General features: G+C 40.3%; 1 protein-coding gene across 7 annotated transcripts in view; it reads left to right on the top strand.

Annotated features, from left to right (window-relative positions):
- ncor2 (nuclear receptor corepressor 2) overlaps positions 1-15,630 on the top strand; it is a 93,689-nt gene that overhangs the window by 16,761 nt on the left and 61,298 nt on the right. For all 7 annotated transcript variants that reach the window (XM_078952702.1, XM_023958649.2, XM_078952701.1 and 4 more), the window contains exons 2-3: positions 10,859-11,054; positions 12,329-12,444. In XM_078952702.1, the coding sequence (XP_078808828.1) occupies positions 10,950-11,054; positions 12,329-12,444 (221 nt within the window). In that variant the 5' untranslated portion in view covers positions 10,859-10,949. The remainder of the gene's footprint in view (positions 1-10,858; positions 11,055-12,328; positions 12,445-15,630) is intronic.

The raw sequence follows: 15,630 nt of genomic DNA, 5'->3' as shown, positions 1-15,630 counted from the left end.
CATACGCCGCTCCTTCTGAAGAAAATGACTTAATAATAATAATAATGGATTGGATTTGTCTGCGCTTTTCAAGACACCCAAAGCGCTTACATTGTGTCCATTATTCATTCACTCCTCATCCATACTTGGTGACGGTAAGCTACGGTTGTAGCCACAGCTGATTTGCCGCTTGCTATCACTTCTTGTAGTATTTTTTAGCGTCATAATCTCAGGGCTCACCGGCGCCCCCTAACATGAGGCACGAGAACTGCTGGCCTCACCCAGCGGCTTTTTCGCCGGCGTTTAGCGCTCAGCACAAGAAACACGTCCCTCACATAGTTATTTATAAAAACAAACACTGTACATCATATACATCTGCTAAATTATGTAAACTCAGCTCATATAGTACAAGTGATTGAACCGACATACAGAGAGACAGCAGTACCGTCTGACTGCATAGGTATTGCACAATCCAAGGTGAGGCTCAGCGGGCTGTTGCCTCATCGCACGTCACTTAGTATCTGAACGGCAAATGCGGAAATTCAGCGATTTTGAAAAGAAAAAACACCCAAAAATTGTACATTTAAATGGAAAATGACTGCAAAGCACAAATTACTGATTAAATATAATAATTGAATTTATTTTTTCTCTTTTCTTCCCATAATGACAGGTGAGGCACAGCCTCACCTGCCTCTCCTGACTGCACGTCACTGGACAGTACAGTACAGAAGGTATTTGTTGAAAAAAAGGTTTCTAAAGTACTTTTATTTGTGGAACAAATGCTTGAACCTGTAAATGGTTTGTTCTTTCTTTTCAATTTATAATAGAGTATTTAATTGTATGATAATAGTTAAAAAAATAAAGGTTTCTACTTCACGGATTTTGCCTATCACGGGTTCTTTTTGGAACGTAACCCCCGCGAAAAACAAGGGTTTACTGTACTCCATAGTGGGGTCAAGAAAACCTTTGACGGTAGCTCCTCCTGCACGCGGCGGGAGGCTCGGGTTTATGAACCCACATGGGAAAAAAAAGTTTTTGCAATGCAATGGAAACACTTTTTTTGAATGAAATCGGCTAGTTAGCGATGGCTATGCACTTCTTGGTAGGAACTGGCTGCCTTTGGGTACTGCGCAGGAGCAGACAATGCTCCACAGGAGACCCCACAGAATCAAACAGCTCATCAATAGTTGAGCGTGTCATGCAGAATTGATGGATCCACAGCTCCTTTGTAAAATCACCAACCATGATTTCCTGACATCGCTTCATCCGTAGGCACTCCAAAAAGTAAGGAGCTTGCCGCTCTATGGCCTGAATAAGATGCTGGCGTCTCTTTGACGGATGATGATCCCTAGTATCATGGCAGAAATTTTAATGAATCTGCTGTAAATAATTCTTCACATCCGTCGCCATGCTTTTGAATCACTTATCGTGTGAGTTTGTTTGTATTTATTGGAATAATTATGATTTAATAGAAACGGTGTAATAGGGAAATCGTTTGACTTTTCTAGAATTTTGTGCATATGTGTAATGGAAATGCAGCTGTAGAACGTCCTCCAGACTTTGACTTGAAATAGATGACAAGTCGGTAAAATGAATTACTGCATCCCTGTTTGCTGATTAGTGACAAAACTAAAGTAATTTGGAACTTTGGATTATTTTATATGTAAATACATTTTAACAATCCAATCAAATGTTATTTTTAAAGACCTAGTCCACTGAAAATTGTGTTTTTAACTTCTTCTCATGTTTTTGTAGCATCCTCCATCTTTGGAATCTTTGGAAAAGGTTTTAGTTGTTTCTTATCAACAAGCCACCAGCTCCCTGTTTTGTTCCCTTCTGATGCCTCCAGTTGCAGACAAAAAGATCCATCTTCTTTGTTTTTCTTGTCCGAGCTGGCATTCGGCTTAAAACTGAATGGCTGCATATCTCAGCTATTGCTCATTATTTTTGTTGCACCACTAATGTTAGCTTGGGGTTATAAGTTAGCGGGAGGGAGTGTAAACAGAGGGATGATGGAAAGAAGTGCCGGCTTACTTCTGTGCCAACAGTCCTGCCCACAAGTCAGAGGCGAAGTTCTGATGAACTACTGCCGTGCTGCAGAAACTATGGCCTAGAAAATTAAACAGGTTTTTCGATTTTGCCTAAAAAGTAGGGCTGCACAATAAATTGGATGTTTATCGTTCTCGCGATATCAAGCTGTGCAATACGCATATCGCAAAAGTCTGTGAAAATTGTGACAAATGGGTTACCGTAAATTCCAGGTTATAAAGCGCACCCGGATACAAGCCGCACCCACCCATTTTCACGTGTTTAACTACTTTTGTACATTCACGAGCTGCATCAGAGTACAAGCCGCATGTGTTAGGCAGCATGATCAACATGACAAATCACGTCCTGACCCCCAGAGTAAGTGTGATTCATTGCCGCACTGTGGGAGGGGTCAGCCTTGCCTTAAGCTCATGTATTTGAGTACACCCACACCTGCCAAACAGCATGGACCTCTATTCTGTTCACAAGTTCCTCAGTTATGGTTTTTTTTAATTTTATTTATTTATATTTTTTTTACTTATTGACAATCTAGGTATCATACATAAAATTACAACCAGTAACCATATAATCAACATTACATCCCTCAGTTATGATGAGGAAATTTACATCCGCGATCCCCCATTTCCCATGAGTCTTAGGGGCTAAAGGCGGGACCAACGCCCGGCTCGCCACACTGTTGTACGTGTTTAAGAATGAGCAAGTAGCAGCAGTGCATGGAGGGGTGATTGGGAACATCTTGTGTCGCGGCAGCGTTATGGGAGTAACAGGGCTGGTTAAAAAAACACACCAGTAAAATAAAGCAGCCGCGACTGAAAAGCGCGCTCGCCAATCGGGCTCCTCTTCTCCCCTTCCTATCCGAAAAGCTCACACGGCGGCTGTGAGCTTTTCAATGCAAAATTCCGCTCAGTCCTTAGAAACCGTAAAAAGGATCACATGGATTTGTGTTTCCAGTCGTGTCCCGACAAAATAAAGGCTGATGTTATTCCCACATATTTACGTGCAGCCAGCCGAGTCACTATGACTCAGAGGTAAATACACTTCTGAGCATGCGCTGTTCTCTCCGTCACGCAGCTGACCGGCTTTTCCATTTACTGATGGTGGATTTTTTCACGCTGCTTTTAACGATTGCTTTTAACTTGAAAGTTTCATCATATTGAAGCGGCGATCACATGCACGTTTTGGGTCTAATGGCACCAAAGGATTCTGGGATGCGGCCGGGCATGCGTGTTTCGTTTTGTTGAACCATGACTGAAGTGTCTAAGACCTGAAGTGAGCTCCATGCTGTTTGGCTACATAGAGGTGTGTTAAAAAACAAATGACTTGTGCTTGGTGTTAGATAGAGAATTCAAACCATTCGCCGAGTCCGAAAGTACATGGCGGCCTTCAATTAAATCCATAAATTAACCGCGTCACTGAAGGAGCCGCAGGGCTGTAAGCGCAGGAAAAAAGTAGCGGCTTATAGTCCGGAAATTACGGTACCTTAAATGTGCTAAAACAATCTTATGGCAGCTTGAAGTATTTAATGAATCAAATAAATCCCTTTTATGCATTTGACCAATCAGATGTGGACTCCTTTACATAATTGACCAATTAGATGGACCCCTTTTATGTTAGATGAACACCTCCTATGTAGACGAGGGTCAATTGGAGTGTACATGTAAATGATGTTGACTCTTATTTAAATTAAACTATGTCGGTGAAATGAAATGATTTAGTTGTTTTGCTATTTGATCATGTATCGCAAGTTATATCGTCATCGCAATATTGATCACACTTTACTCATATTGTGCAGCCCTACTAAAAAGGTATAATCATGAATAAAAGACCACTAGGAGCAGTTTTAGAATTATTGGAGATTATTGGAGTGATCCGTCCATACTGTGTGGGATTTCAGTTATATTTATCCCACCAGCCAAGACACTTTAAAATTTTAGTCAGCTTTTTAGAGTTCTACCATTAAACCTTTAGTCATGTGACTCCCTTGGTTCATCACAAAAGCTCAGAAAGCTACAATAATGTATTGATTTAACTCTTTACATTAGAAAAAAACTACAGTAGAGTCAAGAAATGAAAACAATAAAAAAAAAATGTCTCTTGTGTTTTTCGTTGGTGATGTACATGTGACGGCAAGCAAAATTGGCTTTTTAGTTTTTTAGAGATTGATTTTAACTCAAGCAAACACTTTAGTCAGAATGAAACTAATTGAACCACAAGCTGCAAAATAATAAATAACAAATAATTTAATAATGTTATGCTTCATAATTCTATGCAAGATGCTTCATTCCAAGGACATAGTGGTAAAGCTTGAATTTGACCTTATGTATTGGAGAAATGTATGAATGTAATTTGAACAAGTCTTTTTTTTCCATGGAAAAAGTTTTCTAGCACCTCTCTATTGAGGTTTCGAATGAGTGAAAGAAAGTGTAAGCAAACTTGAATCTCCTTGTCTGTGCCCTTCTGTAATGAGGCTCCAGGGAGATAAATTCTTATGGGATCTGACAGGGTGCCACATTCCTTAGCCGACTCTTTGCAGCCCCCACTTACGCAAGCTTTCTTCTTTTGGGCTCTGCTTTATAAACTGAGCCCTTTGCCCATTGTGGCCATTCTTGAAAGATATTTCCATTTCAGAGGAATGACACATATGTTGTTCATAATAGAAGTTTTTTTTTTTAAGTGACTATAGGAGAATATTATTAGTAATTAGAATATATAGGATTTTGTTTTAAAGATTCAAACCATTTGGGAGCTTAAGAGGGGAAGCAGTTGTTCACTAACTACAGTGCGACTGATGTTCTTGACTTTGGCCATTGAAGAGATACAAAGTCCCACTAACATGCCCTCTACTGACAAAGTTGAGGCCGGGAACCCAGGAGTGGACTATTCTATAACCCAAGGTAAAGTCACCACGGTAGTTAAATAGCTCATTTGTGACAAGGCACTGGGGATGATTTGGGCCTGCCATGAGTAACTCAAGTCTTTAGATGTTGTTACGCTGTCTTGGGTGACGGGCCTTTGTGGCATTGCATGGTAGTCAAGGGCAGTGCCTCTGGACTTATAAGGCTGAGTGGTGTGCACCTGGACCACAGCCCCCAGTCTCTCTGGGAAAATAATCCACGGTACTGGAAAGAAGAATTTGGCTGATGATCAAACTTCAGATTTAGCAGGAACAGTGAGTTTTTTTGTTCTGGTCGTAGAAACTGCAGATCAGCACCACACCTACACAGTCTGATAGAGAGTACGTGGAAGTTTGCTGATCCAATCTACATGTGTGTTAGAAATTTGGAGAAGGCCTGCAATGTTGTCCCTCACAGGGTCCAGTAGGATGTGCTCTTGGAATATAGTGTTTCCACACACACAAAAGGAAGGTGAAGCCTAGGATCTTCTGTACCCTACCCCATCCCTGGTAAGGGGAACCAGGCCCTCAGCAGCAGTGGCTGTGTCCTTTGGGTGTTGGCTTCCTGGGCCTTGTGACCCCTTTTACATGGAGGGAAAGGGATCCCTGAGTTCTCTGGCTAGGCCATGAGCCATGGATTTCCATGGCCCTGTGGTGCTGGTTCTGGTCCTTGCCCCTGAGCGCAGGGCCTCTTCAACATTCCTAAGAGTGGGGAAGCCAGGGCAGCTCATGTTTATTACGCTTGTTAAGGACACATACTTCTCTTGAGAGCCCTGCGCTTGGCATGTGCAGTTGCGTGTGTGTGGCAACTGCCTTGCTCTCTAGTGGACTTCCTGCAGGGCAGGTTGATGGTTGCCTGGAGTGTGGAGCGGGTCTGCCTTTAGGGGCCTTGGTTGTGCCAGGGGTGGGGATAGGCTCAGAACTCCTGGGTGGGGGTGGGGTCTTTGTGGACTCTGCTGGGCCCCCTGGCGCGGTCAGAAGGCTGTTCTCCAGCTGAGCTGGGGCTTGTGCTCACTGTGCCCCTGTATTCCGCTGTTCTCTTGCTTGGTGTAGGGGTGTCTGGGCACTCCCCCTTTTTTTTTACATATCATCATCCACCACAGTAGAACACAAACCCTCACCTGAGCAAAGGTGCAAGTTCACCTTTTCACAAATATTATGTGTAACAGAATGGTAAATGTTTGGTTGTTTGTTTGCATAGGTATGTGTGTGTGAGCTGTATTTATATTGGGTACGTGTTGACATTTATGTGTGTGAAGGCTTTTGGAGCCAATAGGGATGTTCATAATATTTGGATGTGTTTGTGGACAGGCCCCAGCCTTTTGACTAACATCTTCACCTGACGATTATAAACGTCTAACAACTTGTTGCTGTGGGATTCTACCTACTCCTACTTCTTAATCATCCTCCAACTTCTTTAACCCTCCCTTTCTTCCCTTTTGTTGTCTTATCCCCCATCTTTAAAATCCCACTCTCCCCTTCTCTCTTCTTTATTTCCGTCCAGTCAAACAAGAAATGCATACAAACATAAATAATATAAGTAAAGTTTACCCTCATATATAAAAGGGGTTATACACCCTGTGTGTCAGAAGATTTATAACCCCCTATTGTAACAGCAATAGCTGTCCAACAGAAGAGGCTCTTATCGGTTTGCTCAGCTGCTGGACAGGGCAAGTAAATAAAAACGTTTAAAAGAAAAAGTTGCCCAGTGTCTGCTTTGTATCAGTGAATCGAATTTGATTCCAGTGCATGTTGATCAGGATTGCACTGTGAGGAACCGGATAGTTTGTTTTGGGTACTGCAGGATTGCATCTCTGCTTTTTGCTAATGATTTTTGTTCTGTTGGCTTTATTGAACCAGGGCCTTTAGTTTGCACTGGCGTGGTTCAAAGTTGCGCTTGAATCAGCTGGGAGGAGAATCTGCACCACCAAGTTGGAGACCATAAGTCTTGGCCAGTAAAGAAGTCATTTGCCCTCTCTGGGTAGGTAAAGAGCTCCTGTTCCATGGGCAGGAGTTTGATCATGGAATCGTTCCAAATTAAGGGAAGGATAGATCTAGAGATTCAACTGGTGGACATGTGTTCTATCTATTTTAGTGAAGAAGGAGATAAGCAAAAAGGCAAAACTTTGAATTTGCTGGTTAACCTACATTCCTACCCTCACCTAAGGTCATGAGCTTTGTAATATAGACAAAATGATATGATCTTAGGTACAAGCAGTTGAACTGAGTTTCTTTTATAGGATGGCTGGGCGGTCCCTTAAAAATGGGATCAAGAGCACAGTCAACTTTTGTATGGATCTTGGATGCTAATACCCTTGAGGTACTGCAGGGACAATTTTTTTAGCTTGCCTAAGAGGGCCCTAAGGTCATTGGGTAGAACTGGAGGAAGTTTCTTCAAAGTGGGAGGTCTGGGGATCTCTGCTTAGACTTCTGCCCCCATAATCCACCTCCAGATAAAGGGGTAGAAGATGTGATTAAGAGTTATAATCCTGCATTTAGTCATTTTTGACTTTGGATGAGTGTCACTGCCAAGATCTTGAAATGATTTGATTTTCATTCAAAGGTTTATAAACGGACAGAATTATTATGCATGTGATTTGGTTGTATTATTATATATTTTCAAAATCTTTTTGCTTAATTTGATTTGGAAAAAATGTTTTCAAATGATAATGCATCTAAAAAGGGACATTTTTCATTGTGTAACTCTTGGATTTGGTTGAAAGTAGACATAACAGTAGAACAGACTATTCTTGATTCGGAGGTGTGTTCAGCTTTTCTAAGTTTGTCGATAAACATTGAGGCCTAGCTATTGAAGCTGCATTACTTTAATTGTAGGTCTCAACTATGAAGCAGGCAGTTTGTTCTGAGCGGGGATTTGCTTTACTGTTTACATGTCAGTAGAATGAAACTGCTATTTGAAGTCTGCCTCCTGCTCTTCTTGGCAGGCTGAACACTGTCTGTGTGTTAGTGTATCCACAGTTATTCCTAGAATGGAGAGAGGGTGGGTGTTAAGAGGATGAAATATTGGCTGTTGTAGGCTGAGGCCTTCTACTCTGCAACGACAGAGCAAAAGAAAGTGGAGAGGGAGAGCACAGGAGGGAGGTGACTGAGTTCATTTGCAATGCTGGCAGTGAGCCATTGACTTGCCTGTGGGCGTCTGTAGCAATGCCAGTGCATGTGTTTAGCCTCTCGTCTGGAAGGCTGTATTTTCCCCAGAGTTGATGTTAAGCTCTCTTATTGTGTTGGTCCTCATCTTGGTTCAGGTTTTTTTTTTACTTTTGGGTCTTTTTGAGTCTTGTGACTGCATTCAGACTCTCCATCTCTGGACTGGGTCTCAGTTTAGGAGAATGGTTTAATCTTCCTAACTCAATTTATTTGTATTTAAAAACAACTGTTCTATTTTGCTTTAATTTCTTCATCGTTTGAGTAATCAGGTTGGTCTGACCTAAAAGAAGTGCTCACTAATGTGAGGGAACTATTTATGACCTCCCTTTAAGCTACTGAACACAAAGCCAGTCTCCTGCTGGTGCGAGACTTTCAACAGTGTTTACCCCATCTCATGGCCTTCGTGAGCTTATGTTTACAGAGGTCCTCTGTCTTTTAAAGCCAGACCCATGTTCAGGCTTTCGTAATGGAGCTTTTTGCGTAATAGCATTCAAGTAACACTTTGTTTTTGTGACAGTGAAGCTGAGAGAAAGGGTTGATGGTGCCCCTCTGTGCTACAAAAAGTTGTGAAAGATATATAGGGCATTTATGTAGTAGGACAATTAGGATGTGTACTGGCATTTTAACCCAGGTTATTTTGTGCCAACAAGACAACTTCCTGTTTTTTCCATTTTATGCTTAAAAAAAGGCTTTTTCGTACAATGAGTTAGAGGGGTTATTATTTTTCACATAATTTGGGAAATGCCAGTGTTTTAGTCACTGGAGGAACTATAGCAATGATTTCGTTACACATTGCACTGCAGTTTTTGACCTGTTTATACAGTTTATATAAAAAAAGAACAATTTAGGGAGATGATAAACTAAGTAAGATATTCTGAGTAGAAATTACACAACTGAAAATACTTGAAGTGCTCCGTCTCCCTCACTGTCTGAGAACTAAAAGATACAAACATTTATTCTCTGCTCCATCGTGTTTTCAAGGTATGTGACATGCCATGATTGATGTTTTTAGTAGTGCTGCCATGCGATAAATTCTTTTTTTGTGCAGTTAATAAATCATGACCTTTAATTTATTAATCTAACTAATCTATTTTTAATTAAACCTAATAATTGCTGTAAAAAGCCTCATTTTGAGATATTTCCATTTAAGGTTATGACATTGTGGCACAGTAAAATATCAAAATGTAACTAAAATTCTGGCTTTATGAAGTGTATAACAGACTTCCAACCTTTACTTTTACACCACAAAGAGGAATTTTTCAATCTTGAACAATAAGGGGTTAAAAAACAAACAAAACAAAACATCAGGTCCAGAATTTTCTAATTTGACACATAAAAACAGTAGTCCTGAAAACTTTTCGGAGCATAAAAAAATAAAATAAGAATTTACCACAAATTACAAAATGAATACCATAATACTAGTTGACATACAGTACCTTTACAGTCTACTGTCCCATGCGCTCAGCCCTCCACATATCCAATATGATAACCAACACCTCGTTGGGGTTTATCCCTTCCATAATAGATGATAGCTGTGGCGTTGAGGCTTTGTTTTATGTTAGTTCTGTAAAGAAATACAAAGTCGCACATTAATGATGTCACAGCAGCGAAGCGGCGCGTGCTGCTTATGCAGACCATTGACTGAATGACAGGGACACAGACGGGAATTGAGAGTAATGTAAGAAGGGGTTTCAGCTGAGTTCAAATACAGTGTTCATGCTAATAAGCAGTTGGACCTTTGTTTTATATTCGAGAACACAACAATAGTTATAGATTCAAAATTAGATTAATGCAATTTTTAAAAAAAGCGGTAATTTGTCCTTAGAAAATTATTCACAGTTAACGCGATAAATTGACCCTCCTAGTTTTAATCACTACGTCTCTTTTGTTTTGTGCTACAAGCAGCGTCATAAGCTGACAGTAAACCGAAGAGCAATGGTATCAAACCCCAATTTTCTCTGTTGGCTAGGAGTACAGGGAGGGATACATTACAGCAGAAGGATAGAATCACATCCATGTGTGGCTTGTAGACTGGAGCGAGTCCTTTTTTATCACAGCCGGAGCAATCCAAAGCTGAACTGACCTTTTATTGATCAATAATTCTGCTATCCAAAGCGCAATAGACAATCTCACATATTGAAGTTGTCCACAGTGTAAGGAAGACGGACCCCCACCCCTTTTCCCCTCTTAATACTTGCTAATGTTTTCATTAATTTGATGCATTTGCTTCACTGGTTTTCCTTTCATTCCTTTTATTGAGAGTGTTCTTTTTGAGTTAAAGCTTAGGACTATGCTACTCTGTGTTTTGTTCAAAACAGTGGCCAGTGTGCTTACAGTTTAGTTATTAGGTGTAAATGCATTTTTACTGATCTGCGTTTCACATTATATCTTGATCTTGGTTTTTCTGGTGCCTCTGTGTACCACCAAGCCACGTAGTATTTTCATCATGTTGCTGTTTGACTTGGCTTGAATGTGATTCCTCTGAGGGGTACAGTGGTCCATTCAGTAAGCGGCAAAGGAGGAGGTGAGCATTGCAGGTGTAGGGAATCTCACTAAATGCAGGAAGGTGATAACTTTATAATATCTGTAATTGAAAGACATTCATGCAAACCTTTAGAGATTCTCTCCATCGCCCACCCATTACATTGAACAGTTACTCTTTTATGTCATGCACTTTAGTTTTATTGATCCTAAATGTCTAAAACTTATAATCTGAGGTAAATGGATGTCTTAATATGCCCTTGCAGCTGATTGTGTCTTCTCTTCCCACAGGTTTCAGGCTCAAGCAAACTGCCAAGAATGTGCAGCATCTGCCTTAAAGCCATGCCCTTTTTCCACCTGTAGAGGAAGAGGCTGTGCCAGAATGTCCTCTCATCCCCAGTCTGTGCCCCCGGGCCGGAGAACTGTGGACACGAGGCATCTGCCAAATCCCGCCTCTTTACCACTCCAGCTGCAGCGGGCTCACACGGTAAGGGCGGGCACAGGGCATGTTTTCAGTCTCAAACTAAAGTGCCACAGCATGTTTATTTATACATGTTTATTTACCTACATGTCTTGCATTACTGGTACATTACAATATCTATTAAGTATTGAGCAAAAAAGTGTTCAGACTGTTGACAGTCTCCTCCCTGATGAGCTGATGGTGTATTAGTAAAAACAAATTAGTCTGCAACAGAATGGTTCCCTCATTAGATCTTAGAGTTGAAAGTTCATGCAGTGTGGAGTAATAATAGCTTCTAAATGGTTATTTCTACCAATACTTATGATTACGTTTATCAGTTCACCACGACAAAGATGTCTTTTCTTCAGAAGATGGCTCTTTAACCTTGAAGTTTAAAAAGTGACGTCCAGTGTTATTAAGGCCTACTTGGTAATTGAAAAGAAAGAAAGAAAGTTTGACATAAGAAACCCCAATGCTGAAACTCTTGATAATCTTATTGTCCAACTTCAGCCTATGTTTAGAAAACACATTAGGTTTCAGGGACTGTCCCAATAAGTGTAAGTTTTTAGTAGCTGCACAAGTTTCCAAACTAAATAAAGTGTGGGTGTGATCTAAATTTGGAGAAAGGATAAAGATAAAAACAAAGCAGGTAGTTGGACAGGAAATAAACTCTTTCTGTAGAAGTTAGAGGGATTGTTTGTTTGTTTATTTATTTAAACCATGCAAAATCAATTTTTTGAGCTTTTAAATGTATTATAATGTTCATTTCTAATGTTTGATCTGTTCACACATTCGAGTATTCCTTTAAAAACCTGTGCTCTGAGCACCAGCCCCTCCCAACCCACGAAAACGAGCGTAGACCAGTGAGAACAGCCCCTTCCAGTAAGAGTCTGCAGTGCCAGCACCGCCCCCAGGCTAACACAAACATTCACTGTCTCCGCGGAGCTAGTAGTGTTTGGCAACAACGCTTTCATTTTATATGCACAATATACACATCCATCTTTGGAAAAGTTTGGATGGCGTTTGTTTTCGTGAGTTAGACACTGAAACGCTGCTGAGGCCAGCTCTAGGTTGACATCATGAAATGGGCGGCACCCACACAGTGCCTCAGAGATGGAGTCGTCTTACTTGGAAAGAACTCAGAAAAATAATAAATATTTAATTAAAAATGTTTTCTTTTGTGTGCCAAAGGTAATATATTATCATATATATGGATACTGTTTAATATGAAAGGCGTAAGAATAGTATTGTATAGGCCCTTTGAAAAATAGTTCATAGTTTTGATTTTGTTTGTATTTCAGGAAGTGGGATTGGTTGACTACCACTCTCATCATGTCAGGGACTACGGCTGCCACCTGGCCCAGCCCCACCGCCGTCGACCTTCCTTGCTGTCAGAGTTCCAGCCTGGGAATGAACGGTATGAGTACTGTTCTATGAGTTCTATACTTCTCAGGTTTCTCAGATCTCATGACATTTTTTAAAATTAAAGGTGTTGTGTTGAATGTAGCCATAGAACCGTTGTATACAGTACATATTTGGCATGAGCTCAATGATGTATGTTATCCCACACTACTGGGCATCACAGTTTTTTAAAGAATTAATTCAGCTTTGGTCCTGAAAAGCTCTGATCTAGGGGTGCAATGGATCACAAAACTCATGGTTCAGATTGTGATGCAGTCTGGATCATTTGTCGGATCAGTAAAAAGAAAAAGAAAAACAACAGGAAAAATAACAAGAAAAAAGCCTACAATTTCTTTTGGGAATGCTTCAAAACATGTATTTAAAAAACATATATAAAGTACTTTAAATATATTTATATATATATTTATATACACCGTATTTTCACGACCATACGGCGCTATGGATTATAGGGAGTAGATTTAGTCATGGGTCTTTTTTCTATATTTAACACATACAAAAGACGCACCAGGTTTTAAGGCGCAGGCACGTCAAAACATACCGGAAAAACATGGTGTGTTTTAAAAACGGGGGCAGGGCGAAACTGAGTTGGATGTGATTTATTTTTTCAGTCATCAGTCAGCATCAAAGTCCTCATCTTCTCTATCTAAAATGAAAAGCTGAGCTAAATTTCTATCAAACTCGCCAAGTTCCCTTTCGTCATTGTCAGAATCGGTCTCATTGCCGTGCGGCTCCTCCTGAATGCGAAAGCTCGAAGGACAGTGCAACCAGACACGTGTTGAACCTTTCCTGCTTTGTTCTTTGACCGTGGTCAGAAGACACAGGGGAGATCTTCTCTCCAGGGCTGATCTTCCTCTAACTTTTCAATCATATTATTTGAAATTGAGCTCAATTAAGCTAAAACATAACTGATAAAACCTGGAACTCAATCTGTAAACATTTTTGTTGTGGTATTCTTTCCTCATCGCTTGAAATAGTCTGAATCCTGACAGCTGAGAGAAAGCACATGAATGAAAGCCACATTAAGCCTGCATTTTTATGCAACATTATCTCAGTGAAGTCTCTGCCTTTTAACCCTCCCCAAAAGCAGTCCTTATGTAATTGGCAGCCACAAACCATTGTGTTAAGTGGTTCTGCAGGGCGATGCAGCTTGAAGAGTTTTCGTACTTCTCTATAACCAACAGTAAATTGAGCAAAGCATTGTATGAACAGTAGATTTTTTCCCCTCTTACATACCATTGATATTTATTATTTATTCGTGGATCTGTTCTTGAGTGTAAGGCGTGATGAGGACTTATGAAAGATTGATGGGTATGATTTTAATTTTGCATGGTGCTCAGGGAACAAGTTGCAAAAATGTTTTTGTTCTCAGTTTGTTGGCATACAGATTGTCTAGTGAATGTTACTGGAAATCATCTGCAAAAACCTGCATGCATCTTGCAGTGGGTGTAGAGTTGGTGGCTGTCTTTTGAGATTTAGTCTAAGTGTTGTTGAGTGCTAACAACAGATGGCAGAAAGTCTCTGTAGAATGATGATGCTTTCTCTTATTGTATTGCTGTCTTTAAGCATCAGTATTTTGAAAAACATTGTGCTGCATACTGCCCTGTTGAATAATCCTTAGCGTATCCTCTTACATGTAAACATTTTGTCATGGCTTGATTAAAAAAAATGAACGTGCTCTAACGATGCTTCCTTATTCACTGCTACATTTCGTTCAATCTGGGATGCTTTGGCAGTTTGTCAGAAATGCCCTCTCTGCATGTGCAGGACAGAAGCCTTATGTAAGCTGAGCAGCCTGTTTGCTCCTCTGTAGATTATAGATGAAAATTTGATCAAACCTAGAGACTGTGGATGGGGATTTGGAAGGCAGAGGTCGAATAGATTTCTATTTGTGTTTGGAGTCTGTTATTCTGACCGTGACAGTAGTTTTCTCTGTTCTCTTAAAAACTGATGGTTTAATCGCTCATGGCTCCTAATGTCTGCTCCTAATCTGTTGTCATTATAGTTTACATAAAAAAGGTATTACCACCATTGTGTGTCTTTATAAGTCCACATTTTTTTTCCTTCTGAGGTTTTCCTTCACAAGTAGGTGGAAATCTTTTTAAGAATCTTTTGAAATAGAAAGTCAACAAGTACCAAGTAACTGAAAATAAGATTTTAAAGTAAAGTAAGATGTTATCAAAACAAATCTTAGTTTGACAATTTGGTAAATGATTTGTTTTTTTAAATGAAGCCATTATTTTGTCATTTTAAAGTTGTCCACCTTTTGGCGCATCCTGTGGGGGATCGCCACAGGGAACTGATTTGCACAGGTGGTTTTGGCAGGTTTTTTTTTTTTTTGCCCTCACATCCTTCCTGACAACCCAGTATTTCTCTGCACAGGGAGACTCAGATAGGCTGCAGCGCTAAGAGTCTTGCCTAAGGCGCCATAGTGGATTTTTGCACTCCTGGGAATTGAACCCATGTTTCCAGTGGGATAGTCCTACACTCAGCCAACAGAGCTTTTTGCCCATTAACCCTTACTGATCTTTTAATTCTTAAAATTACTTTGCCAAAAAAAAAAAAAAAAAGGTTTTCCCATTGCCATTTGTAAAAAAATAAATGTGAAAAGGAAACATGTCTTGCAATGTTGGCATCAAGTTTCCAAAAAAACCCAAGAAAAATATATTTAAAAAGGCATTTTTCCCCTACCGAAAATTATAACCTAAAAGGAAAACACTTCAACAACAGCCTTTGCAAATCTAAAAAGGTTTGAATGATAAATGTAGGTAATACACTCGCTAACTCCAAGCTCAGAGGGTTGCTTCGTTGTTTTTCCTTATCAAACTAACCAGTTAAAATGAAAATTCTCTTTAAAAAACTGTGATGAAGACACTGATGATATCCTTAGTTTTGGGTACCGAAGGTAATTCAGTTTTTACCCGGCGACACAGACACAGGAACAATAAATGCTGTTTGCATTCGTCTTTTCTGAGCTTTGGTAAGGTTAGCCAAGCGTCTCTCTCTCTCCCTCTCTCTCCGTTAACCAACCTCGTGCCTTGCACAGCTGCACAGTTTCTTCTCTATATTGGCAACCGTACAAAGACTGTAGTGCTTTCACAACAACAGGCTGCTATCAGCACACATGATCTCTGTTTTTGTCATAATGGGTCCAAGTTAGTAGGGCAGTGACGGAGCTGTTGAG

The sequence above is a fragment of the Oryzias latipes genome, chromosome 9 (assembly GCF_053564925.1).
Source record: "Oryzias latipes strain Hd-rR chromosome 9, Olatipes_Hd-rR_3.1".
Taxonomy (NCBI): domain Eukaryota; kingdom Metazoa; phylum Chordata; class Actinopteri; order Beloniformes; family Adrianichthyidae; genus Oryzias; species Oryzias latipes.
The sequence above is the reverse complement of the archived record's forward strand: the minus strand, read 5'-3'. Positions and strand labels throughout refer to the sequence as shown.